The sequence below is a fragment of the Seriola dumerili genome, unplaced genomic scaffold (genome assembly GCF_002260705.1).
Source record: "Seriola dumerili isolate Sdu_G_001 unplaced genomic scaffold, Sdu_1.0 BDQW01000078.1, whole genome shotgun sequence".
Classification (NCBI taxonomy): domain Eukaryota; kingdom Metazoa; phylum Chordata; class Actinopteri; order Carangiformes; family Carangidae; genus Seriola; species Seriola dumerili.
Genome location: NW_019174333.1, coordinates 305,926 through 332,996, shown reverse-complemented (window position 1 = coordinate 332,996; position 27,071 = coordinate 305,926). Strand labels below are relative to the sequence as shown.

General features: G+C 39.2%; 2 protein-coding genes across 3 annotated transcripts in view; both read right to left on the bottom strand.

Moving 5' to 3' along the window:
- The window catches only part of rnf19b (ring finger protein 19B), a 44,266-nt gene extending 36,431 nt beyond the window's left edge, over window positions 1–7,835 (bottom strand). The window contains exon 1 of the mRNA XM_022744098.1: window positions 7,587–7,835. The gene's annotated coding sequence lies outside the window, so the exon portion shown is untranslated. The remainder of the gene's footprint in view (window positions 1–7,586) is intronic.
- Window positions 7,836–9,396: 1,561 nt separating this feature from the next.
- On the bottom strand, window positions 9,397–26,175 carry ak2 (adenylate kinase 2). Of its 2 annotated transcripts, XM_022744152.1 has the most exons (7): window positions 25,982–26,175; window positions 21,453–21,578; window positions 17,496–17,606; window positions 16,625–16,719; window positions 15,408–15,480; window positions 12,964–13,183; window positions 9,397–9,658 (listed from the first exon to the last, which is right to left on the bottom strand). In XM_022744152.1, the coding sequence occupies exons 1-7, from the start codon at window positions 26,078–26,080 to the stop codon at window positions 9,651–9,653; spliced, it is 732 nt and encodes a 243-aa protein (XP_022599873.1). In that variant the 5' UTR covers window positions 26,081–26,175; the 3' UTR covers window positions 9,397–9,650. The 2 variants fall into 2 exon arrangements, with proteins under 2 accessions (XP_022599873.1, XP_022599872.1); XM_022744151.1 differs by lacking the exon at window positions 9,397–9,658 and having other exon boundaries at window positions 12,938–13,183.
- Window positions 26,176–27,071: the final 896 nt, after the last annotated feature.

The following is a 27,071-nucleotide window of genomic DNA, read 5'->3' as shown; positions in this document are numbered from 1 at the left end:
CACACACACACACACACACACACACACACACACACACACACACACACACACACACACACACACACACACTAAGTCAAGGCTACTTCCAGTGAGCAGAAGGACCGACTGAGTCACACATTAAATCTCACAACTGATTAACTGTGTAATAACGACACTTCAGAACAGAAAGAACCAAAGTGCCAGCTTCATGGTTTGGTAATGATTCACGGTGTTCTGGGCAACTTCATTGCAGCATCCTCCCACACAGCTGCTTTCATCACACCACCACACAAATTAAGACATATTCTTAATAATAATTAATGGGATAAATAATCATTTATAGAGGCCATGCCCTGTTTCCGCATCCCATGTTCAAACATTCACACCTGAGACCTGCTCAGTCCAGCTGAGACTGAAACATGTCTGTTCATGTCCAACCAGGAAACTTTTCAACATACCTGTCCCTTCTCTTTCTTTCTGTGTCATCTGTCAATCTTAACTGTAAAATGAAAATGAAAAATACAAACAAAACAGTAACACCCGCCCTGTTATATTCAATCACCAGCATGTAGAGTGAGTAGAACATTTGAAGTACTTGGGCAAAATCACTGATCAGACTGTGACTTCTAATGAGAACGCAGAGAGCATTTTTAAGAAAGCTAACCAAGGATTGTTCTTCATCAGGAAGCTGAGGAGCTTTAATGTTAGTCAACATGAGGTGGACAATAAAGTCAATCAATCAATCAAAACAGTCTAATAAAGAGGCAAAATGTCAAAAAACTGGAGGTTGACTTACTAGCTTTCTCTACGGGGTTCAACCACATCTTTCAGTCTTTATCAGCCAATGGAAGTTGGCTTTCTTCAATCTCAAACTCAAAAACTTCACTTGGCTAATAAAGACTGTTCATGTATTTGAGAACACCTGTAAAAACTTTGTGTTAAGAATATTTTGGACACAATGTTTTGACTTTTCACAAGTTCAAGAATAAAAACTTACGTGTTGAAATTAACAGGACTGAAGTTCTATAGCCAGGGAAGCAGCTAAAATGCTCTTTAGCATGCTAACACTTGCTGATTAGCACTACAGCTGATGCTGATGGGAATGACTAGTGTTGGGGGATTTGGCCTGATGATGATGATGCTGCTGGGTGAAGCGTTAAAGGATCATCAAAATAATAACAATTCACCCTGAGGGCGACGTGAATGTCAGACTCAATCAGTCCGAACCAAACCCTCATCTGTGTGTTACCCTCATGTATGTTTACAACAGACAGCAGCTTCTCTGAAACTCACGGAAATAAGTGGGAAACTGTTTTTTTTATAATTCTCAACAGAAAGTGACCTCAGATTCACTGTGAAGAGCTCAAGCTCCACGAGTTCACACAACATTTATATCAAAACCAACAAACTAAAAACCAGGGGACAGTTACACAAAGCACCTTAAGTTTTCTATTTAAGTCTGACACTTAAGGTTGAATCTCTCCTTAGCTGAGGGAGTTACTTAAGTTGTTACACGGAATCTCTTTAAAGGTTTCCTTTGTTAAGGAAAAACGTTAAGGCATTTGCAGCAATGAAAGAGATTTTACAGCGGTGGTACTTTAACTCAAGTAAAAATCTCAACAACTCCTCCAACCTGAATAACCACACAGGTCATTTTTTCAAACCTCTGATACAACCCATAGTCTCCTGAAATAGCGCCCCCATGGCTGCAGTCTGACTGAACTACTTTCAGTTGTATTGGAGTCATATCTAAACTGTGACTCAAGTAATGGAGCTGTGTAGTTTGTCCACCTCTGCAGTCATTGTACTAAGATTAACTAACCAACCAGCTGCTGGTTGTTTAGTCTACATCTTTGTGTAGTTTTTTTTTTGCCTGCCTGTCAGGTACACAGCCATCTGGTCAGAGGAAGACGCTTTAAGTCTATCAACAAATCATAGCTGTATCTCACTATCACAAAGAGGAAAAGTCCCATCAACCACATCTGTCGGAACATCTGTCACCAGTAAAGACAAGACAGATGAGATTTTCACACATTGTCGGTTTCTTATACTTTGAAAGTAGGCGTGGGCAGTCATCAAAGACTGAAACTGTGCCACTTTCATCGATGGTTTTTTGTCCACGAGAAAATCAACGCTTACAGTAAACCAGTGGGATGAAACCAAGAGTCTGAAGAGACAGTCGCACAGAACACAAAGTACTTATTGTTTACTGTCAATATTTCACACGTCTACAGCACAAAGAAAACACTTTCCGAGCAGCAGAGCTACCCACACTAAATGCTGTGGATACGCTTTTATTTTGTAAGCAAGGTGATTAGATTTTGGCATGTGAACATGTGGGCGAGTTGATAGAGTGATATCACAGATAATGGAGGCATTATTCTGTGGAAAAACCTCCCTAACAACGACATGTCTGGTTGTCAGGGAGGCCTGCTCTTCCCTGGAATCCAGCTCACACACAAGATCCGCACACAGCCAGTGTGTGTGTGTGTGTGTGTGTGTGTGAGCCTCTCCCCATGAAAACCACCCAAGAATCTGATAAAACACACACTCACACTAAGATTTTTGCTTCCTTAAGTGCAAGCCAAATTATCTTGAAGAGAAATACTTAAAACGTGTTTATGTGTGTGTGTGTGTGTGTGTGTGTGTGTGTGTGTGTGTGTGTGTGTGTGTGTGTGTGTGTATGTGTTTACACAGCCGTTTGCATTGGAAATGGACTCCACTGTCCGCAGTTGGCCGGTTTCCATGTCACCATTTAAATGACACTATCCACTATTTCCAGTGAATTCCTGTTTCCACAGAAACTAGTATGAATCTAATGATCTATCTCTCCATCTTCAGAGACTTTTACTGACTAAAAATGTTATTCAAGTGACAGTAAAAGGATTTTTTTAACCAATCCATTTGAAGTAATTTATGAAAATCTGCCAATGTGCTAAAGGCCAAAGTATATTTGTGAATATTACGTTGTCAGTAGGACACCTGGGTTTCAGTTCAGATATGGCCTGATAACTATGGGGCTAGAACAATGACAGTAACATTTTGACACTGAAAATAAAATTTGGCATTGAAAATAAAACCTGAACTGAAAAGAGAAACAAGGGCATTGAAAAACCTGGAAAAAGTTGTATTGGCATTGAAAAAGGTTCCAATGAAAAATAAAACTACAAATGTACATTCTTGTGATCTTATTTCATTTTGATGTTTTTTTGTATTATGATGTTTTCCGGTGTCAATCTTCAGATTTTTTTTTTCATGTCTGTTGTTTTTCAGTGACAGTTTTTTTTTTCACTAACTTTTCAGTGTCACTGGTTTTCAGTTTAAACTTTCTGTCAACATTTTGGAGGAGGCTTGAAAATAAGATAAGATAAGATACTCCTTTATTAATCCCACAGTGGGCAAATTTGCTGTATTACAGCAGCAAAGTGACAGTACAAAAAATAAAAACTGGAAAAAGACAATATCAAGTACTCAAAAAGATATATAATATAATAATATAATAAATTGTGGATGGTATGCCGTTTTGGCAGAGGTCCGCTGGAACAAGCGCTAACGTTAACTAATACAAGTCAGTAATTGGCTAAATGACTTAGCTGTCACTTTACGAAACCATTAGACAACCAGACTCTGGTTAACACTCTATGGTGATGACTGTGTCGTTCACAGCTCGGCAGAGCATCTGACATCTTTCAGGCCACAGCTTCACTGTTTTGGTTCAGTTTCTCTACCCTCAACAACCACAGCTGGCAGCTGCTTTCAATTGCCTGCTACCAAATGGCAGACACATAAAGCTAATGACCAGCTGGTGAACACAGTTCAGCATTTAGCAGCTAAAGAGCCACAGATTTCCTGCAGGAGGTGGTGGAGACCAAAAAGGAGGATGAGGTACCACTTCACAATAAGACTCAACTTATAAAGGATTTATGAATGGGTTATAACGAGTTTATTAATTAGCCTGTTAACACTTTATATATCATTTATAAGCTGTTATAACACATTAGATAAAAAAGGAAAACAATGACATGTTGCTTGCCAAATAGTGAGCCCACACCTCTCTGTACTGTCAAGCCTCATATCACTGTTTTCTTCATCATCCAGCATTTGTACCTGCTGCTTCATCATTGGGCTTTTTGCCTCTCTCTGCACTGTGTGTTATTTGTTTTCTTTGTCATTTTCTGTGTATTAAACTGTGCAAAAATGAATAAATAAATAAAAAAAAAAGTTTCATTTGGCATATCAAATTATGGTATATCAAATGATCATATCAAATGACCAGATTCATTTGGCAAAAATCAAGTTAATGCTTACTACTCATTAATCTTACTAATGAGTTACAATTATTTATAACTGGTAAAAAGGAGCCCTATAGTAACGGTTAAAACCCAGAATGATTTATTAATGAGTTACTATACTCCTTTTTACCAGTTATAAATGGTAGTAAGTCATTAGTAAAATTAAGTATTAACTTAATCTTGCCAAATAGTGAGCCTGAATCAATGTATGAAAACTGTTTTAACTTGTTAATAATTGTTTAATAACCTAATTATAAACCATTTATAAATCCTTCATAAGGGTCGTCTTATTGTGAAGTGATACCAGAGAATGAATAAAGACTTACATTCATTAGGTGTTCAGAAACAAGACACCACATGAATTCAAATGATGCTCTGTGTCTCCTCCATGATGAAGCACAATAACATCCATCATAATGACAAATAGAAAACTTCAAACATTATAGTCCTAAATGCAGTGGGAGGGAGACGGATACACAAATGGAGGGCATTTTCTCTCTTTTCCACTGACTCTCATTAACACCTCTCTCTCTCTCTCCCACACACACACACACACACACACACACACACACACACACACACACACAGTACATCCAGTAGTCAAGAGCAATGCACTGGAAGGTGGAGGTGGAGAGAAACGGGCTGGGAGTGTCTATAATTAGAGGAGCGTTCAGGAGCTATACTGCTGAGTTGTTGAATGTTTAATGTCAGGCCTGCAGGCGCTTCAGTTGCAAAGAGCAAACCTCTGAGCCCCTGTACCGCACATTTTACCGCACATTTTACCCCCCCCCCCACACACCCACACACACACACACACACACACAGACGGATGAGGTGTAACTGTAGTAAACTGGAGGAGAGTTCAGGTTTCAGAAAGGAAACAGCAGCACAATGCACGGACACAGACACAGTACATCCAACAACTGAGCATGTAATTCCCACCTATTGTCCGTAACCCAAGCCACATAATGACCCGGGAACCCAAACCTCCTCTAGATGAGGTAATGGTCAAATAAATCTGACAAGGAAGACTGAGAGAGTACAAAGTCAGACTGTCCCACCTCACATCTTTTGTAAAATGTGGTGCTTTTAAAATCTGGTTATAGAGTCACTTTTTAATAACATATTATCCATATTTTTCTATTATCATACAGTTCCCATTTTGGTTATATTAAAGAATATTGAAGTTTATCATTTGATTCCTTTAAAATTTTGAGAAATAAGCTAATTAAACTGCTTTTGTCCAGAGAAAATGGATCAGCAAAAGGTTTTTAAGCAAAAAAGTCAAAATAGTTAGATTTGATGCTTTTCTTTATAATTAATGACAGTAAACAGAATGTCTTTGGATTTTGGACTGTTGTCGGACAAAACAATACATTTTAATCTCTTTCAAAAGGCTTTTTTTTTAACAAACAACTCTATATTCTTAATGCTGCATCAGTCTGATTCACTGGATTTTATTGGAGGAGATAATAATCTTATTAAATAGATCAGGTATCTTAGTCACTGTCATCATAAAACTGTAACAGTGCAATTTCATAACAGTACTTAAATTTACGTAAATATCAACAAATGTGAACAAGTTATCCCTGTCAAAGAAGCATAACAGATATTGAGTATGTATTAGATATCAGCCAATACTCTGAGTTTAGGTCACAGAATACTGGTTCTCATGGGACCGATACTGATATTTCGGAATTAAAAAATGATCTGGAGCGAATTTAATATAAACAGTTACTATGAACAAACCTTTGGATAGGGATTCCTTCAAATTTAGGTTATTTAAAAAAAATTGTGATATGTAGTAATCTAAATGGGACATTTTACAGATGAAAAATATACTCATCAGCGCTCTCTGGTGGACAAACATGTTAAACTAAACACATCTTGAGCATTTTTATACTGTAATTTCTTCTTTTTTCACACACATACACTGTGTGTCAATATTTATATATCCATGATAAGCTAATATCAGCTGATAATTGCTTGGTTTATTGATAACATTATAATATATTTATTTTAAAAAAAAACTTACCAGACCTTGTCTGGGATAAAAATAAAGTCCTGGACTATCGATCAAGCTCTTGGGTTGGTATCAAATCGTGACAGTGTAGAATTAGAGCATCCCTGTTTAATTTTAATGCAATAAGAGAAACAAATGCGTGGATTTACTGCATCACTACACCTCAGACTGTGTTGGGTAAGATGTCAAGTCACAATTAATTTCCAAATAGTCCAAAACATTCTTCCTCATCATGTCCACTCCCATCTACTTAGTTCTCTAAAAAAAAATATTAACAGTAATTCTTAAACCTAAACCTAAACAAAGGTAATGGTAATTTACTTTAAACAATATAAAAGTGGGCACACAGACACAAATATCACAGCTGAGCCCTAAGATACATGACAACTCTTTAACAGGTATTTATCTACATTTATCTACAAGACCAGACCAGTATTTGAGACTAATGCTGACTGATGTTTATTTGCTTGTGTTGCTTTTGGTTCTCTACCACACATATTACAGATTTTAAGTGTTTTTACAGCAACAATATTTACGTAAAACCTATATTTTTTATGTTGTCTTTTCTCCAAGGCTGGAAAAGATTATGGTGCTGGAAAAACCCACCACACCTTTTCTAGCCCGAGTATTATGATCATAAAAACTGAAGTAAATGCCCAAAATATTCTATGATATTCCTGTGAGGGCTGATTGTGGGGCTCAACTGGCTTTACAGCTCCTCCTCTGACATATCTTAACATCTCTGTTCAGACTTCTGCTGCCAGCTTCCTGTTAAAATGCACATTTGGTATAATATATGGTTTTTCTGTCCTAACAGGAAAATACAGCATGTCCTCAGACCAAACAGTGACCAGGGAGTGGCAGAGCAGAAAGGAGTTTAAAAGGGAGAGCCAGGGGTTTAACTCTCAGACATCCTTGGAAAATGAATCTGAAGGAATTCTGCTTTTATAGTTTAATTATTTTCAGACATGACTGGGACTGGACTTGTATGCAACAGCCTCCTAGCTTAGCATACATGTTAGAGACCGTTCCCTTCTTAAATGATAATTTAGGTGGTTTAGGTCTGAGCTGACCTTCCTGACTGACAGATGGAGACTGTGTGACTGTCATGTTTGTCAATAATTACACAGAAAACAGTTATTTTAGGGTTTATGGAGGCAAACAGCCCTGCTCTCCTTGAGACGACCCTGTTACGTTTTATCCAGGTGATACAGACACAGAGAGGAGCCTTTAACCCGTGACATCTCTGCCGAAAGGTGCATGTAGCAGAGGGTTCACCACCGGGCACTTACCCCGCTCAGGACCGGATTTCTTCGACGGGGGGGGGGGGCTGGGGAGCGATGCGATGCGACGACCACTTCGTCTCCAACCCGTGGCGTCCTCCGCGTGTTGCCTTGCTCTTATCTACGAGCTGCGGGTCTACACAGTCTTCCGTTACCGTTCCTGCGTCTCTCCTCTCGGGGGAAGCTCCTGGTAAGTGACAGCGGCCTCTGGTCTTCCTGAGCCCCGGGAGCTCAGCACTGAAACTGACTAAATCTCCGCAGCTCGCTCCGCCTCGCCTCGCGCTCTCTCTCTGGTTGCCGCCTCGTCGCCCTCTGACGTCATGAAGGAAAGCCCCGGCCGGTGACATCACGCCGTCAAAACACGGAAACCCCACCCCATGCTGTCCCCGCCCCTCAGGAACCTGAGCTAGTTTACTGTAAACGTGTGTTTGAGGGAAATACGAAACAAAAGGCGGAGCAGTGATAAATAAAAAATATAAATAGAAAGAACTGTTGGGGGTACCTTGTTCCTTGTAGGGAACAAGATAGCGTCATAAATAATGACAAATAACAGTAAAAATACAAATAATGAAGTATGACAATGACCCAACAGTCAGTAAAATAATTGATACGATTCAAAAACCAATAACACTAAAAACAACATTTACAGTGACTGAAGAAAAAGTGGAATCTGTAAAGGATGTAAACCTACTCAACTCAAAGATAAGACTTTAATCTAGTATCAGAACCTGGTCCTGGACCGTACCTAGCCACATTAAGTTGATCTGGGACACTCAGAAACCAAACAGCACTGGAACAGTGCCATCTTCAGGTTTTCTATATGTCAAGTTAATTTGAGGTTATTTGATGAAACAACTATTTAAGGAAAAAGCACAATGTGCAAGTAATGAATTAATCATTAAACCTAAGGTTTTAGCAGTTGCTGGCTTTGTCCAGTTGGTAATCCAGCCTCATTAATGTAAAGATTAATAATAATAATAATAAACTTTATTTTATATGGCATTTTTGATACACAGGATGCAGCTCAAAGTGCTTTGACAAATATAAAAGAATAATATAAAAGAAAGGGATAAAACAGGGAAATCTTTAAAAAAGAAAACAAAAAAAAACAGAAAACAAAAAACGAGCTAATCAAAAGCCACATTTAACAAGTGTTTTCAGTCGTCGTTTAAAATAGTCATTAATGTTGTTGAAAATGTGTTATATAGGCAAACCCAAGATTATTCTTTCTTACCTGCAATTTCTTGACTGAAACAAAGCAAATCCAAAACGTAATGTATAAAGAATTCCCCTTATTGAACTTCTTTTCCCAAAACACCAAACAAATTATCTCTGCATTTGTGTCATGTATTCTAAAGCAAAAGGTAACAGAGGGTCATTTTCTGTTGCCACCGGGAAGAACTTATTTTATACCAAGAACGGTTGAATATTGAGCAATGATGGCATTTCTTGACATCAGAAAATAGTACAATATGTTTAAAAAATTAAGTTAAGATTGTATTTTATTACACAAGGATTAGTATAAGAATTTTGTTTTCTGAAATGGAAATGGATACAGGAGCTATTTCATTCCACTTTATTCTTCTTATATGTGACTTAGATTGAATTGTGTAAAGTTTCTTGAGTTATAAAGAAACAAAATTATTAAACAAGTTATTGTAACATTATTGTATGTATTAGATAGGTTAGAGTAGCCATTGTTACAACACAGTGGCTATTGGCGATCTAACTAAATAAATAAATATCTAACATTTTCAAACTTGAGGATTTCACAGCAGGACAGTTGGGTGAAAAAATAAAAAACAATGCACACAAAGGGTGATAATTTAGAAAAGCAACAGATTTATTGGAGGGGGAAACATGATTACTATGACAAAGAGACGGCTTTGCTCAAAAGAAATTTGCTGACGACAGCACCACACAATTATCCTCAATGTACATGAAGTCTTAAGGAATGCCCCCCCCCCTCCCTCATTGTCTGACTCTACACCCCGTCCCTCCATCTGTCCACCCACCCGAGCTCTTTTGCCAGCTCCAATCCTTCGCCTCGGTGGAAATGGAGCAGCTCAGGATTCAACCAGCTGGAAGAGAAGGGAAAGAGAGGGTGAGGGGAAGAAAATTTTTGGGTGAATTACAGAGAAAATGCAACAAGCCATGACAAATGAAAACAACTTTTTGGTCATTTAAATGCTGAAACTGTCAGGAGCAACGGACACAAAACATAAAAAAAAAAAAAAGAAAGAAGAGTGCTGTCCATCTCACAGTGCAAGGAGGTCGCCAGCATTCACTTTAAAGTGCACATTTAAAAGTCACATTCCTTTAGGGCGATCATAAACAAACAGAAATTTATACATTCACTGTTTTCACAAAGTCACAAATAAAAAAAGGAACTGAAGACGTTGTTGAGCACAGAACAGAATATTAAGGAAATTTAGCATGAAATTGTCTCATTGTGCTGAATAAAAGTCTGAAATCTGCCTACTGGGAATGCTGAACATCTGCCATTGTTTTTCATCACAACAGCCCCGAGAGAATAGAAACACATCAGTATTCAAGGGAAAGTGCAGGTAACACAGTCTGCATGCAAGATGTTTCCACTGAACACAAACACCAGGTGACTACAGAGCAGGGAGGAAACTAATAGGTCAAGGAGGAACAGAGGACTCGAGGACAAGCACCCAGGAGCCTGATGGGACGGGAAGATCCAGAGGCCATGTCAGTTATAGAGGAAAAATCATCACTTCTGTTGATAATTTAAGATACAGACTTTTTTTCCCCCACAGCTCCCAAAGTGCCAGTAAATATGAATCAACAATGTTCATGTGGAACAAAACATAGAAAGCAAGTCCTGTAAGTGAAAGCCACTGGAACAAAGAGGAGGTAAAACGACACATTTGGGAGCAGCAGAAACAGGAGGGAGAGGACAAAAAAAAGAAGAGGTAGTGTGTCCGAGGTGAAAGGTTGAGGAAACATCTCTACTGGACATAGTATGTGGCACAACATCTGAACTTCCTGATGTGTCATTACTGTGGTGAGATAGAGGTCTGAGAATGAAGCATCAGCAGCACTGAGACCTGCTGTTGTGACAGGTAACATTTTCTTATGACTGACTTCCTCTTCTTGATGATGACCTGGGACCAGATGCATAAATGATGCGGACACACAATAACCATACAAACGCCATTTCCCGCACATATAGTGGTATTTAGAAACACAGAATGTGTCACCTCACACATTCCTTCGACCACGTGAACACACAGTTTTCCAAAGTCATCCAAGTCACGGTGAAGTGAAATTACAAAATATGTGTATATGTAAACGTGTCTGATAACTTCTGGCAAAGACAGTGTTTTTTAATGCGAACTGATTGATTAAGGGAGTATCTTCATCCATTTATGGCTAATCGTGGGAGTGGAAATGAGGCTGGTGCACGTGCCCCCAATTTAATGAGCGAGGTTTATAAAGTGGAACCACGTGAACGCACGAACGCAAAGCGTGACACTGTGGACTCCTCTCAATTACTGCAACATTTAGCAGTTCCTGTTTGCAACATAACCCTGGATGTACAGATAACTATCACTTGATTACTATGATACTGCAGAAAACTTAACATTGTCTTTCTACCTGCAGAACTTGACTGAGAATCAATTTTCTTTTCTTTTCTATGATTCCTAAGCCGGTTTATGGGATCAGAGATAAGACTCTCCTTGCAAAGTGTTTAGTCACACTGAATCTAAAACATCACGTCTGTGTGTTTAGATTTGATGGAGTCAGAAGCCATTCTTGGAAACACCCTTAACAGCCTCAATGCTGAGTGTCACAGTCACTGCTACAGTTCCTACCGCTGACCGTGGTGATAAGCCGGACAGATCAGCGGAACAAACTACAATAACTCACATCCTGTTTTCAGAGCACGCTGTGTTCCTACCCATTTCACCCCTAGCATTATCTTCACCTCATCTCTCCCTCTGTACCCCCCAGGGAGGAACGCCTCACAGTTTGAAAACCCGATTTAGATCACAATTAAAACTAGGGCTGGGCAATTCATCTAATTTTATGTTAATTACGGGTTTGTCTTTCAACAATTATGAAAACAATATAATCGAGATACAACAAACTTCATCCCACCTACAAAAACCATCCACCTACCCACTTCCTGGTTACGTCTCGGCGTACGTTAGTAACGTCTGTAGGAGCGCATCATCTTGACTCGGACCAGTCTTTACTTTCCTTGGATTGAGTTACTGAGCGGAATATGTTGAATATAGTTACCAAAATGTTGATTATATGTTTTGGAGTTTTCAGTACATTGGTGCAGAGCACTGCAACATATTTGATCTCATTTATTTTGGCCTAATTTATTTTCCTTTATCAGTTTTATATATTAAATATATGTTTAGTAGTTTTCAGTAGGTTGTGGAAGTACACTAATGTTACAACATAGTTGATCTTATTTATTGTGAAATAATTAATTTTTATTAATATATATATGTATTTATGTGTGTGTGTTTTATTCATCTAATTTTTTAAAAAGAAAAACTTTTTTTAAGTTAAATAAATACGTGGTGTTTCCAAATTCAATGAGTAACTGTAGTAAATAATCGTGATCTCAAAATTGATAAAAAATAATCTTGATTATAATTTTTGCCACAATCGAGCAGCCTAATTAAAACTTAGCCTTCATGCATCATGTTCTTTCCCTCAATACTGTCAATACTGTTTTTTTCTCAGTGCTACAAATCAAATCTGATTTGAGGATGTCAGAGGAAACTCAAAATGAAAGGCAGGTTGGACAGTGCATGTCTGATGCTTCTCTGATGCTTCTCATGTGTTTCCAACTTTAGAGAAGTAAAAGAGGAGAAAATATAACTGGATATTAAAAACTGGAGATCTGCCGTATGAGCACGAGAATCAAAGACTAAAGGAAGGGAAAAGGACAAAGCCATCGACTAAACAAGAGCAAACCTCGTCCAGCTACGGCAAACAACATGCAACAAACATCAATATTTTCAAACACCTTCTGGTGAAAAGCATCTGCTCTGCTCCACATCAAAACCTTCAATTTCATTTCTCTGAGGTAAAAAGCGGCAGCAGCGTGGTGCATGTTCTCGCTATTAGACTGCTTTAATTAGACTTTAAATCCTTTCTGTTTCTACAACAGGGATCTTTTAGGAACACGGTGAATTTCTTGAAATAGCTGATGATGCTCTGAGTCTCCATCTTCCACGTCTACACCTCACAGAGTTACATTTTGTTGCCACTGTGACACTTGATCAACTCTTGTATAATCTCCACCTCTGAGGAAAAAAAAAAAAAGAGCCCGTTGGAGGGGACTTGAAGGAAGGAAGAAAAAAGGGGTTTTAAATGAAGAACACTTGGTCTTTACAGGCGGTGGCACGGGTGGCGGTTTCCGTGGCAGCGGAGAAGGCAGCTACGATGGAGGCGAAGACGACATTGGGCTTCTGGGCGGCGTCAATAGCCGTATGGAGGCCCCTGGCGCTGTAGTACTGCACCAGAGGGACCGTCTGCCGGTGGTAGGCATCCAGACGGGAGCGCAGCGTCGTCTCGTTGTCGTCGCTGCGGCGGATGAGAGGTTCACCTGTCACCTGAGTGTAGAAAGGACGACAGGAGAGACATGAGAGGAGGGACAAAGAGAGAGAAGTACAGAAGAAAATCGGATCAGGTATCAGCCAGACCGATGCCCATTAAATACAATTTCCTTGTCCTTGTTACTGTAATATTTAATGTTCTGCCCACCAGTTCCCCACGTTACCTTAAATTAATGACCCCAACAATTTCCAAACAGTTTTAAATTTGGAAGAAAGAGACCACTGGTATCAGATCAGTTCTCTGCATCAGAAAACACTCTGAGTTTAAGTATCTCCAGAGGAGAAGAAGTTAGACAAGGGCGTCCTGAACTTTAAGTCTCTCTGCTCTGCTGCTCTGCTGCTGTTTGTAAAAATCTGCAGAGGCAGAAAACGGATCAAAAGGACAAACTGTGGAGTAAAAATCTGCACAGGTCTTAACTGAGATCTAAACCCAGGCTTTTTCTTCAGAAACCAAGTGATGATGCTGAATCTGAGAGGAGAACCTGACCTGAAATCTGACGACATTTCTGCTTTATTTCATTCAACACTAAGACTGTTAGCTCGCAGGCTAATATATTGTCTACAAGTCCCTGCCCCTCCTACACACATGAATGTAGAGTATGGGCACAGTCTGACAGAAACTTCCTAATTAATAAATTACTCAAATAGATATAACAAAAGCTAAATATTATGTCTGAAAGGCAGCTTTGATGAGATCATCTTACGCTGGTTTGCAGCATTTCTTTGCTAGTTATCAATACGTCTCTGCACAAACACTATGAAAACAAATTCCTTTATGTTTACTGCACTTTGCGCACACACACTCTTATTTTATGTAGCATTACACAGAACCTGTTCGACTCTTCAAACACACTTCCTGGATACTACAAATCCTACGTTTGAGCGCAGACATGTTCTCCTTTAAAGTTCACCTGTCCATCAGGAAAATATTTAGCAGGGTTGGTAATTGTTTGATGATCAAATTCCTGCAGACAAGCTATACCCAAAGGCTGCCTGCACTCTTGTCTCCATGTCTGGTGAGTTTTGCCTCACATATCACAGACCAACCCGGATGTCCAACTCTACTTTTCCCTCCAACTCAGGACTGAGAGCTGAACAAAAAGGAAGCTTCCCACTCTTCTCAATCTTATTCATTTGTCAAATACTTAATGGATGGTGTGTAATGCATTGTCCTCTATTAATTGTATATTTATATATTAGATCTCCATGTTTATTAAGGCCTGAAGATGTATCTAAAGATTATGAATGTAATTGATGCAAGTCATGCTGATTAACTGTAAATCATTTGTAAAAATGTGTTTATGTTTTAAGACATTTGTAGCGTTAAAATGTAGAATTTAACTGAACAACAGGTGCTAGCAAAGACAACAAGGTCAGTGACGCTTGTGATTCATTATGTTGCTTTCACCACAGGTAGACGAGGCTTTTAAGACCTCATCAGGGAGCGGCTGTGGGTGTCGACGTTATTGTTTCCAAAGGTCTTTTTGTCCGTCCTGACCACTGAGGAGTTTTTCAAACAAAAACGGGTCCAGCAGCCAAAAGTCTAGTAGTAGTGTGGACGCAGCCTGAAATGCTGCTTTATTACGTAAAGCGATCACGTAATGTGACTGATCAGTTGTAATCTGCTAAAACCTGAAAGCATCTCATTATAAATGTAGTTGGTGTATGGTCTAAATAACAGCCTCAGTCACTTTTGCTCTGTTTTATTCAATAGGAGTTTAATAATTTCCTGAGACGTGTCTTTAAACCTTGATCTGTCATCGCATAAAAACTTTTATTCCCATCAATAAACTAATCACCCTCTCACCTCAAGGCCAAATTACTTCTCTGCACTGGATGCCACCACCAAGCAGAAACACTCAGGTGGAGAAAATACAATGAATGTCCAAAATGTTAAAAGACATGTTCCCAATATGAAGTTGAAGGTCTGCAGTTAAGTCTCCAACTCTTTTCATCTGCTTCTTTCTGATATATCTGGATGTAATAAGAGGAGTCAAAGGTTGATGCTTTTAACCAGAAACATCTCATTGTATGTAAAATATCCAAAACATTTTTATACATCCAGAATGAATCAAAGCGATTCCTCTGAAGCTGCCTGATCGCCACACATGTCCAAGGCTTACGGGGTATTTTTTTTTTTTTTTTTTTTTTTTTTTTTTTTAGGTAGGTGGCACTTTAGCCAGAAGTGGGTTCTAAGTGGGTTGATCGTCAAACTACTTACGTCATCCTTCATGGGCTCTTTGGGGGGGTTGAACTCCTCGTGGTAGGAGCGGCCACTCGGCTGATGAATTAGTCTGGGGAAATGGAAGGAAGATGGCGAGAGGAGGTGGAGGACAGGACAGGGACAGAAAAGAAATCAGAGTGAGAGGAAGAGGAGGACAGATGAGGGTTAGACAGCCACAGTGACTCACTAACTACTTAACTGTCCTTTTCATATCCCACATCCTGCCCTTGTCCTACTTGGGCTTGAAAATGCAGCAGCCGGCCTCCTCCTCCTCACAAAGGAACCCCATGGACAGAGAGATAGCTCTTTGCACACCATCTGTATTTCCCGCTCAGTGTTGTTGTGTGTATGGATAATGTGGAGCGGTTATTGTGAAGAAAGAGGACAAACACTGAGCTGCAATTACAAAAAAAAAAAAAAAAAAGAAAGATATTCTAAAGCACCGACACGTGTTCGGATTGAGGTTTGTCTATTCATTGTGTGGGTCAGCTTCGAATCAGAGCACAGCATGTTATATTTCACCGTTTTGAAACTGGTTATGTAAAATCATTATCTGTTGCTCTGTGGAGGCAGAGGAGCTGCAGAGATGGAAACGCACCAAGAAACAAGAGGCTTCCAATTAACTTCTAAGACTCCCAACTTTCTGTTCAACCTGCAGAGCTTATATAAACAGATCAGAGGCAGGTCAGAGCAGGAAGTGGCACAGAGACAGTCAGTGCAGCGTTTTGTTTTGGGTTTTTATGTGTGAAATAAGCGACCACCATTATTAGCGGGTATATAATAAGCAGGTTTTTAACGCAGGCAAAACTGCTAATAAAAGAAGATTGACGAGTTTGCAAACTGGTAAAACAGTTTGCAAACTGGTATTGTTTCTAGTCGCTGTCTGTGTCATGACAGTTTCAACATGTCGACTTCTTGGGGGATTGAACCTGTGACCTTCCCACCACAGGACGCTCTCAGACCCCTTCAGGCCACCTTCTCTGTCACGCTCCACTTCTCTCCAACATTATCTCACTGTCCCAGACTCCTCTGTTCACATGAATCAATCTACCTGCCCAGGTGGATCTGACACGCCGACAGAATGAGGAGCTTCTCGCTCAAAAGAAGAGAAAGCAGGTAAATCATAAAACGCTGTTGTCTACGGGCAACGTGCCTGGGAAATGGAACAGATCGACTTCTCTCTCTGCTCCTGAATAATTGATTCTCTCTCCTACCTGCCACAGATCCTGCGGACCAACAGAGAGTCATCGACGGCAAACTCGATCACAGAGTCCAGCTGCTCGCGTCTCTTGTCCAACAAGTCGTCCAGCTGGAGGAGACGAACACAGAGTCAACCGCACAGCAAGAATAACATCTAATGACCAGCGCGAAACTCCCAATCTCTTCCGAAACTTTGCTCTCATATGATGATTTATACGACACTTCACAAAAGCATCAGCTGACTGTCTAAAAGGTTAATTGCTATAAGAAGGTAGGTTCTGTCATCCAGTGACAGGTTCTGTCACTGGATGAAAATGTTAATTGTCAATGAAGTATTATAACACCTTCATTTGCAACAGGTTATTATTAGAGAAAAGTATTTATTTCCCCAGTTTTAATATTATATTTAGTCATATTTTATTTAACTGCCTAATTGTTGTAACTGACAAATTTAAAGAAATAGTTCAACATTTTGGGAAACAGGATTATCCACTTTTACAGAGAGTTACAATGAGAAGATGGATATCTGGAGCTGATTAGCTTAGCTTAGCATAAAGACTGGAATCAGGGGAAACACCGAGTTTGTCTAGCAAAAAAACAAACAAGTATCTTAACACTTTGTTTTTACATTTTTTCCTATTTAAACATAGAAATTAAACAAAAATAAATGACTAAAAATTATAAAAACTAGAATTGCTTCCTCGTGGTTGTATGCCTCCACCACTCAGACTGGTGTATTTCCCAAAATGTGAAATTACTCCTTTAAATTTTTTACTGAGACCTCCAAGTTATAACTGGACTGTTGAACTCTCTTTTGATGAATTGCTGCACCGTTTTGTTTCACGTCACATGACAGTTTCAGTAGTTTCACAATAGTGTCCTCACCATCTCTGCTTGTTTGACTGTTCGGGGGAATCCATCCAACAGGAAACCATTCCTGCAGGCCGGCGTGTCCAGGTTCTTCTCTATGAGCTCCACGACCATCTCATCACTGACCTGCAGGAGAACAAAGAGAAATCTCATCCATTACCTGCTACTATCGGCACAGCAACAACTTTGTACACATTTTATAGAGGGGCAGCAAATAAAACTTGTTTATACAGTGGATGCACATAAATATAAGTCAACACAGCAGCAATCAGTGACAGATGAACACAGACGGTAGAAAATGACAAACAGCTCTGAGAAAAACACAATGAGACATCAGTCACATGCTGAGATGCTGAAAAGGCCAGAGAATTATGCGACAGCTGCATAAACACACATATAATTACTGTATGTACACACAAATACACAAGACACACAATCAGAGATGTTATCAACATGAAATAAGGCAACACACCATTATTCTAACATGTAATCTCCATATAATCACATGCAAATACCAGGGCTGGGTATTGGGTATATGATTTCCCGATTCGATATCGATTCAGTCAGAGACATTTCAGTTACAACATCAATCTGTCTTGGATATGAATGAGCTTCTCAGAGAACTAATGCTGTAAACTGCTCCTCTAACCTGATGCATTATTAAAGACAATGTTTACATTACGAATGGACACAAAGCAGTTACATTAGTGCACTTTCTGTTTAACACCACCAACAGTTTAGAAACATCTCAAGAAATAATATATATGTAATGTGCGATGTTAATGTATACATGCTACACTGTGTATCAACAATACACACAGCTTCTTCTTGCACATCTTTCATATAGCTTTGCTTTTGTCCAGCTCGTCACTGTCTGCGTAGTTTTTAAATCTGAAATGCAGCCCCACATCTTTAGACGTCTTTAGACTTGCCGCGGACTTCACTGGGACCTCGTCTGTCATGCTGTTGTTTCTCACGTGCAGAGGTGTAGTGCTGTGTGTTTACGTACCGGAGCGCACACGCACGGTTAAGTTGTGGCTCGTTTCAAAGGTTATGTAACCAGTGTCCCTACAGTGACAAGTTTACATTCATTTACTGACTTGTGTCGAGCAAATGACGCCGCCTTGGAAACATCCATTCAGAGGAGATAGCTGCAGTGCAGGCAGAGGTCAGGTGAAGCTAACAGGCTAGGCTATGAAAGCGTAGCTATGCTAGCATTTATTTCCCGCAGCACAAGCTGTCCAAGTGTAACAGACTGACTGTCATGTTTCTGTGTAAATACATCACAGATAAAGAAAGTGTCAGAAGAGTGAAAAATGAATGAAAGGATGTTTTCTCTCTTTTCATCTTTACCAATCAACCATTTAATTGACTGAGCAGCTCAGAGGCTACCAGCAACTACCAGCATCTTTTAAGGTGGAATGTTCTCTTGCATGTTACTAAATGCATGATTGATGTTTGGAAATCAATCAATAATTAAATGTCAATATGAAAACTTTGACTATTTCATTTGTTATCAGCTGCTGGACGTGTTGGGTTGTGTTGTTGTCTGGATGGGTGAAAACTGAGACCTTTGGAAACAATGACATAAACACCCACGGTCTCTCCTGATTGGGTCTCATCAGCCTCGACTACCAGTGTTGAACATACAACATGATAATGAATTACAAGTGTTACTGAACCTCTTGTTTTTGCTAGCAGCTGCTGTTCAGTTCAATTCTGTATTTTAATGCTGCAGCTACCTTTGCTGTTCTTCGTTCAGAGTATTTTATGCAATTAACCAACTGCAGAGTAGACAATCTGTTTCCTGTTTAAACCGGCTCGCACATGCTCAGTGTACGTGAATGCTCATATGTATGTATGTACGAGTTTTCAGATGTATTAATCCGTTTTAGAATGACAACGCAGTAGTGTGGACGTAGCATTAAAGCAACACCCTGTTAACAGCTACAAAAGAAAAGACAACAGCCAAGAGGCTTTTTACCCTCTTTTGTTTGCTTTACTAGACTCTTTCCTTGTGCACACATACATTGACACAACGCACAAGACACCATGTATAGTACTGTGCTGAAGTTTAGACTCTTATTGATCATTTAACGCCTTCAGGGAGGCGTCAAATTCATTCTGCAGTATGACAACAAAACAAAGTAGAACAAGGAGTCCTGCAACAGATGGTTGGGCTCCCACAGAGCCCTGGTCTCATGGAGTCACTCTGGGATTACATGGAGAGAGAGAGAGAGAGACACTGAGACAGACTAAATCCACAGAAGAACTGTGGCAACTTGTCCAAGACGCTTGGAAAAAACTGTGTGCAAATGGACCGAGGAGAACTGGCACCATCACAGCAAATACTGATATGACTTTCTTGTCAAATAAAAACAATTCATGGAGAGATTTTTAAAGCTTAAACTTTTGCACAGTACAGTAAAGGTACTGTAATGTATCAAATGTATAATAAAATATACAGCTTTTTAATGCCATTTGCTGAATTTTCTTTTCTGGTGTATTTGTATTGTATTTAAATAGTTCTTTGTTCTCTAGACAGACACACACACCATTTATTTAAAAATACTATATGTCAACAGTAACAGTGCAACAGCTTGAAAGTGCAGGCAACTTTGAAAAACTTCTGGATAATTATTATTTTGAAAAAAAAAAAAAAAAAAGATTTGCACATATACAATATGTGCTTTGCACCATTTTTCTCTGTTCTCTATAAAAGTATGTGCAATGTGCAGACAATTATAAACAATACTGCAATACTATAGCAACGTTTAAGTGTTTCCCTCTGAAAAACACATGGGATATGGAAAATAAATAATGAATGAAAAATAAATAAATATTGAAGATAAAAATATACAGTAACATTGAAGTGCTTAAAGAACTGGTAAACTGAAGTTTAAAGTGAAATCAAGAAGACCACTATCACGTATTTCTTGTTGTAAACAAAAGTCCTGCATTGATGACTGAGTGTCAACCGTAACTGTCGCTCCCGGTAACATAGTTATATGTTGGAGTGCGCAGACAGCAGCTTTATGACCGGGATCCAATTCATTACGAGAAACCACTTTTTTTACCTCTGGGGGCAGATAGCAGCGTCCTCGAGCACACCGTGCAGACACAAGTGCCCGGCTCCTTCAAGCCGCTGGATCCTACACTGCCAGTGTCGCCAGACCCGCCCTACTCTGCTTCTGATTGGCTAGTAAAGGTGGTTAGGTTCAGTGTCTGGTTAGGTTGAGAGCGAGAGCTGCGTTCCTCTCATACCATTGGTAGGTTAACTTTATTACCTCGAACATGATAACCGCATCCACAACAAACTCCCAAGTCTATTGACTTAATTTTTCATTTACGTTTCATTTTCATGTCAGTGTTACGCCGGAGATCTGGCACGGTGCTGGAATACTTTAAGCCCTGGAAACAAGATGCACATTCTGAAACGATGCAGATTCATGAACATACAAAAATACATAACAAATACAATAATGTGTAATGTTTTTGTTTTGTCTTCCTGCAGCACGTTTTTTTATTTGCAGCACGTTTGCATTGTTGTATTTTCATGTGTTTTTGAATCTGCATCGTTTCTGAATTTGCAAATCATTTCTCCTAATGCAAGTGTTTTGTGGCTAATGTCACTTAATGCAACGTCAATGTCTCATCTGCTAACAGAGACAAAATAAGATTTTACTGTTACTTGTCATCGTTGTAGTATCAATTTTCTCCACATATGGCTGAGGTTGAACTTGAAGGAATGGATCGTCCCATCTTACAACCGATAACCTGCAAACCTGTGTTTCCTAACATCGATGCGAGGCGTTTTGGTGCATGTAAACATCGTTGAAGACAAATACAACATGAGACGTTGGGACTGAAGATGAAGGGCTGTGAAGTCCACAGAGCCTCAGAGAGGGCAAAGGGACAGAGAAAGAAAAACACACAGAGAGATCATGAGAAGCAGATGAGCGGATACGTTACCAGTTTGCCAGCATCCATCGTCTTCTTGAGCCTCTTTCCGAGCTCAGAGCCTGAAGCCACCATGGCCCTGAGCATGTCTCCGGTGGCCAGGTGGCAAACGCAGTACTGCTCTGCGAGCCGAGGGGCCTGCAGAGAGAAAGAGACCAGTCATTGTTAAACATTAAAGTCAGACATTATCACCACCAAGCAGACAAATGAAGGAAATGTGTGACTGTGGATTTTAATCTACCCACAGTTTTGTCACCACCTGCATCACAGGCTGGTAAAAGCCTGAAAGCCGTTTGTGTATTTTGGCCGTGAGACCAAAGACTTTGCAGCAGCAGAATTTATCTACAGTGGCTTAAAGAAGTTGTTCAGACTGAGTGTTACTGAATTTCCAAGGAGTTCTGGTTTTGGTTCACTTTAGAAACAAGAACTGGTCCTGGTTTTTGTTAATACCTTAATACTAGCACAATGAATCAGCAGCAAAATTAACATGGATTTAGCCCAAACATGGTTTTATTTCAGCGATGACTGTGTTTTTGAGTCGATACAGAAACTTTTATCTCATCCAGTTTGTTTCCACAACTGATTTAAAGGGTATTTCAGCTATGCACCAAGTGAAACAGTATTTTCAAACTCAACTGAACATCTACTAAATATTAGGAACAGCTCTTTCTGTAAAGCAAACGAATGAGGTGAAAACTTGGTTTTCCTGTTAATTTGTCAATTAAGCAATTCAATTATAGTTTATAATTACAGTCCTGTCAGGGAGAAGGAGGAGGTTGAAGGTAGAGTACAGGTTTTGCAGTACATTGCATATGGCTTCACCTGCAACAAAACATGTCTCATATGAGAACAAGTAGCATACAATACAAGCAGGTTATTTTCATTGTCAATTAATAATTCGATAATCTTCTTAATTAGAACTAAAAGGACTTGTTCTGTCCAACTAAAGCAATGCAATTCAGTTTACTATCATACAAAGACAAAGATTTATTGTTTCAGCTCTAACGCCTCCAGACTGAGTGAATCTACAGAGCACTTATTCAGGGAAATTGCCACAGAGTGTTTTAGTGAGAAAACAGACCAGATTACAACACGGGTTAAAGCAACAGGAGACTGACCACACAGACATGATGCCAGAGCATTTCAACACATGCACATCTGATTGATCTGAGTCTGCAGTGTGTGATTGTCACGCGACAGACTGAAAGACGTCACTCTGACAACACTTCGCTCACATCTGGGTTTCTTGTCTCCTACAAAATCGCAACACAGAGCATTCTGAATGATGTGAGTGTGACACTGGATTCTTCCAAACAACCGATAATATGGACTCATTATCTTCTACACCATCTGGACTATTCAGCTTGCTCTAACTGTCTTTAGTGAATTTATGAATAGAATATTAGTTTGGTCAAATTATCTAACATTCATTTAAAAAATAATTAGCTTGTTATTAGAAGACCAGTTGGAAAACATAAGGCACAGGTTTGACTAGAATAAATCCTGGTTATCTTCCACCTGAGCTTTCCCTACATCAGTGGTTCCCAACCTTTTCCAACTCATGGCCCACTTGAATATCTCAAAAATGTTGGGGGCCCCACATCTGACCCCGTAACAACACAGAGGCCAAATAATGCCTCCGAGCATTTTAACATTCAGGACTGAAAGCAGGAGAAGATCAATTTCTCTTTCCTGTTTGATCACTTGTCGATTCACCATCTGTCTCTTTCCTTTTAATTCTTCCTGTTGCTAACCAGCCATCCACTTTGATACGATGATCAATGAAAGGGGTTTTTCAACGTTATGAATGTTTTTGAAGATCATTTCATTTTGAAATTATTTATATTAATATATAAATATTTATTTTTTTTAATATAATTACATGCTTACACCAAAATTGTGGCCCACAGGTTAGGAACCACTGCACTACATTATACCCTCTCCTATATTAATTTACTTGCACATATGTACGCACTGCTGTCAAACTGGAGGCCATGACATCATGCTCACTGATGATGTTTGGTTGCAGGATAGTTAACTAGTTAGTACGTCAGGCTGGGTAACTGTGTCTCAGGGACAGTGATGAGCAGCACTGGGGCTCCACAGGGAACTGTTCTGGCTCCGTTCCTGTTCACCCTGTATACAGTGGACTTTAAAAATACAACTCCGAGTCCTGCCACATCCACAAATACTCGGATGCCACAGCTATTGTGGCGCGTATCAGGAACAGGCAGGAAGAGGAGTACAGGCATCTGACGAGGGATCCTGGACAGTAAACTGGACTGGTCCCTGAACACGGATGCCATCTACCTGAAGGGGCAGAGCCGGCTCTTTTTCCCCAGGAGGACGACGTCTGCAGTGAAATGCTGCACATGCATATTATTATTATTATCATCAACAACATCAACAATGGGATAATGCCATGACACATGAATTTCCCCTAGGGGATAAATAAAGTATCTATCTGTTTATCTAGCTGTCCTGGTAATAAGCCAGGAATTTATGAGAAGGAGCTCACTGAGAAAACTACTAATGCAACTAACAGTAGGGTTTTGCCCCCTCCCCCATAAAAAGCCCTCATTGTCAAGACATTGCAAGTTCACGTTCTGCAGCAGAAAACGTCAAACGCCAGTGGCTGTTCTTAAACACAGCCCCCTTTCTGTGCTGATGTGCTGTCTGAAAGGGAATGTCTGTGCAACTTTGGCTCAGTTTTCTTTAAAGATGAAACTTAAGAGTCTGTGATGTTCTCTCCTTCAGAACACGAAAAGAATAAGCTGAAACTTATTCATGAGAAAAGCAGATTGTAGCAGTCACAGAAAAGTTCCCTGCACTGTATCAACAATGTCATTGTCCATTGCAATGGTTCAGTGTACACATCGTCATATGCCAGTTCAGTAGACATTGCAAAACTCCAGCCGGCAGTTGCTTTGAATATTATTAATCTATTTTTTGGATTTATGTTTTTTTTGTTGTTGTTGATACGTCACCAAAGAGCACAAGATACCTATCAATTTGACGTCTTCAGACTGTTTATGTTGTCCCGGAAACAGCTCAAAACCCAAAGATATTCAGTTTATAATTATATAAAACAGAGAGAGGCAGATAATTCTCACATGAGAAGTTGGAATGAGGGAATATTTGGCATTTTAGCGCAAAGTAAAACCTTGTTCCTGGAAACGAACAACTAATAATGGCTATCATTGGCTATCATTTATCAAATAAATACCAATAAATCATATCAGGCTTTTGTAACATGTGAAAAGCATTAACAACTTTTTTATAGACTGATTAAATCAACTGATTAAGCAATAATTGACAGCAAGCAATTACCTTTAATTTCACACAGCCCTGAAGTTTGCTTTCGATTCAGCAGGTAAGGTAAACATATAACAAAATCTCCATATTTTGTTCCACTGGTGAAATGTGTTAGACGCCCCAGTTAAAGCCTTAACACTGTGTAAAACTCACTTTCAACTTTGTGAAATCTTTAATTCAAAAAAGAGGCAATTTCATTGTGTTTGCTCCATCAAGTGAACAACAGAGGTCTAACCTTAAAAACCCACATTTACACTTATCAAATCTGGACTTGATTAATAAGTAGAGTCCTGTAACTGTTGAGAACACAGTTTCAGATTTGTGAAATCTATTTTGTGAAAATAGACAAAGGACAATTTTACTGCTTTTTTCTATCTAGACCATATCAGACCTGGTTTAAATAAAACCCACCACACTTAGATTTGCCAAAACTGGATTAGATTAGAGAGGGAGAAGCCTGATCACATCAGACCAGGGCTGGATAAAAAAATGACTCGTCAAATCTGGACTACATTAACAGAGCAGAGGATAAAGACTCTTTCACCAAAACGTTTTCAGATTTATTAAACTTTAATTCTAATTGTGAAAAACACAAAAAAATGTGATTTCACTGCATTTTTTCTGTATAGACCACATGAGACTTAGACTTTCAATATCTAGACCAAATTAACAAGGATAAGGTAAAGACAGTTTAAAACACAGACTCAGATTTGTGAAAACTTTGCTCCAATTGTGAAAAAGAAAAAAGAAAAATTAAAAAATTTAATTGTTTTTGTCTTGTCTAGACCACATTAGACCAGGTCTAGTTCAAAACCCAGTCAATTTAAACTTGGCCGATCTGGAATGAGAGGGGGAGTGACAGCTTCCGATTAGTGAAACTGGACGGAACCGAACCGGAATGCAGCTTCGGCGTAGTTAATCTTGCGCTGTATAGTGTAGATGGTACAAGTTGAATACAAACACGGACCAGGTGTTTAACGTATTAACTTGATCATGAAACTATAAAAAAAAAATGTCGTACATACTAATTTCTAAATGTCTCAGATTTTAGGGAGGTTGTTATGGTAGTTTACTTTATCGTGTACCTGAAGTCATAAACAGAACCAGCAGGTAAAGCCAGGTAGGTTAGCATTAGCTTTAGCTTGTATCAATACCGACCATGCGCTTTACACTACTGTTTTCCCAAGCTAACGGCTAACAGCTAACTCTTAGCTCCGTTAGTTTACCTGAGTCCCCTTCCCGGCACCGGGTGGTCCGAGCAGAATGGCACGGATCCCCTCGTGCACATCGGCTATAGCCTCCTTCAGTTGCGCGCTGGGGGCCATGTTTGGACCGGGAAACCACCAGGGCAGAAACTTTATTAAAGTCTGTCCACGCAGTCCTGCTGATACCGCAGCGTAATCGGCCAGGAAAGAGAGCGTCCCCGCCTCCTTTCTGGTACCACGGTTAAACCCCACCCACCAGCTGGAAGACACCGCGTTCGATTGGCTGTCAGACTGCTCTGTCAATTATTGTGCATGTTGATTGGATGAAATTCATGCAACGCCTCATTGTGTAACATCGAGCAAGGTTTCATTAATCCGTAATGTTAAATGTGTACAGAAATGCATTTTATTTTTGTCTTTCACTGTTTTTTTTGTTTTTTTTATTGTTTCTATTGTTTTTTATTGTTTTATCATTTAAGTCATTTGCATTCAAATTCAAATTTTACTTCATTAAAAATATAAATGTATTAGCATGAATATACTTGATATACATTGATTAGGTCTACTTTATGTATTGCTGGGAACAATACATCATGGTTTATATGTTATTTGTATTCATTTGTTAAATTTTGTATTAATTAGATGAATCTGCAAAGTAACAAAAGCTTTGAAGTAAATCTAGTGGGATAAAAAAGTACAATATTGTCCTTTGAAATGTAAAGTGTATGTTTATATATTATTAGCTTGATAACCTTCCTAACTTTTCACATTAATGAGACAAAACTTAGTGAAAAACTTTCTAAAATTTAATAATAATTTACTGTACGCAAATGTTATGTTATATTTCATTACATTATACTATATTTGCAAAAATATCTGCAGACTTTAGTGCCTATATAGGATGGCCTATCATTTATTTTCTATTTATTGTTTTTTTTGGTTTGTTTGTTTCTGTTTTTCTTTTTTGGTATTTGATTGTGACACTACAGATTTAGACTGTAAAGACAGGGATGCCATACCAACACAGGTACAGTATAGATGACTGAGAACTGGAAAAAATTGTTTCATCACTTCCTCCATTAAATCTTCAGACTAAAAAAAAGACCACCAC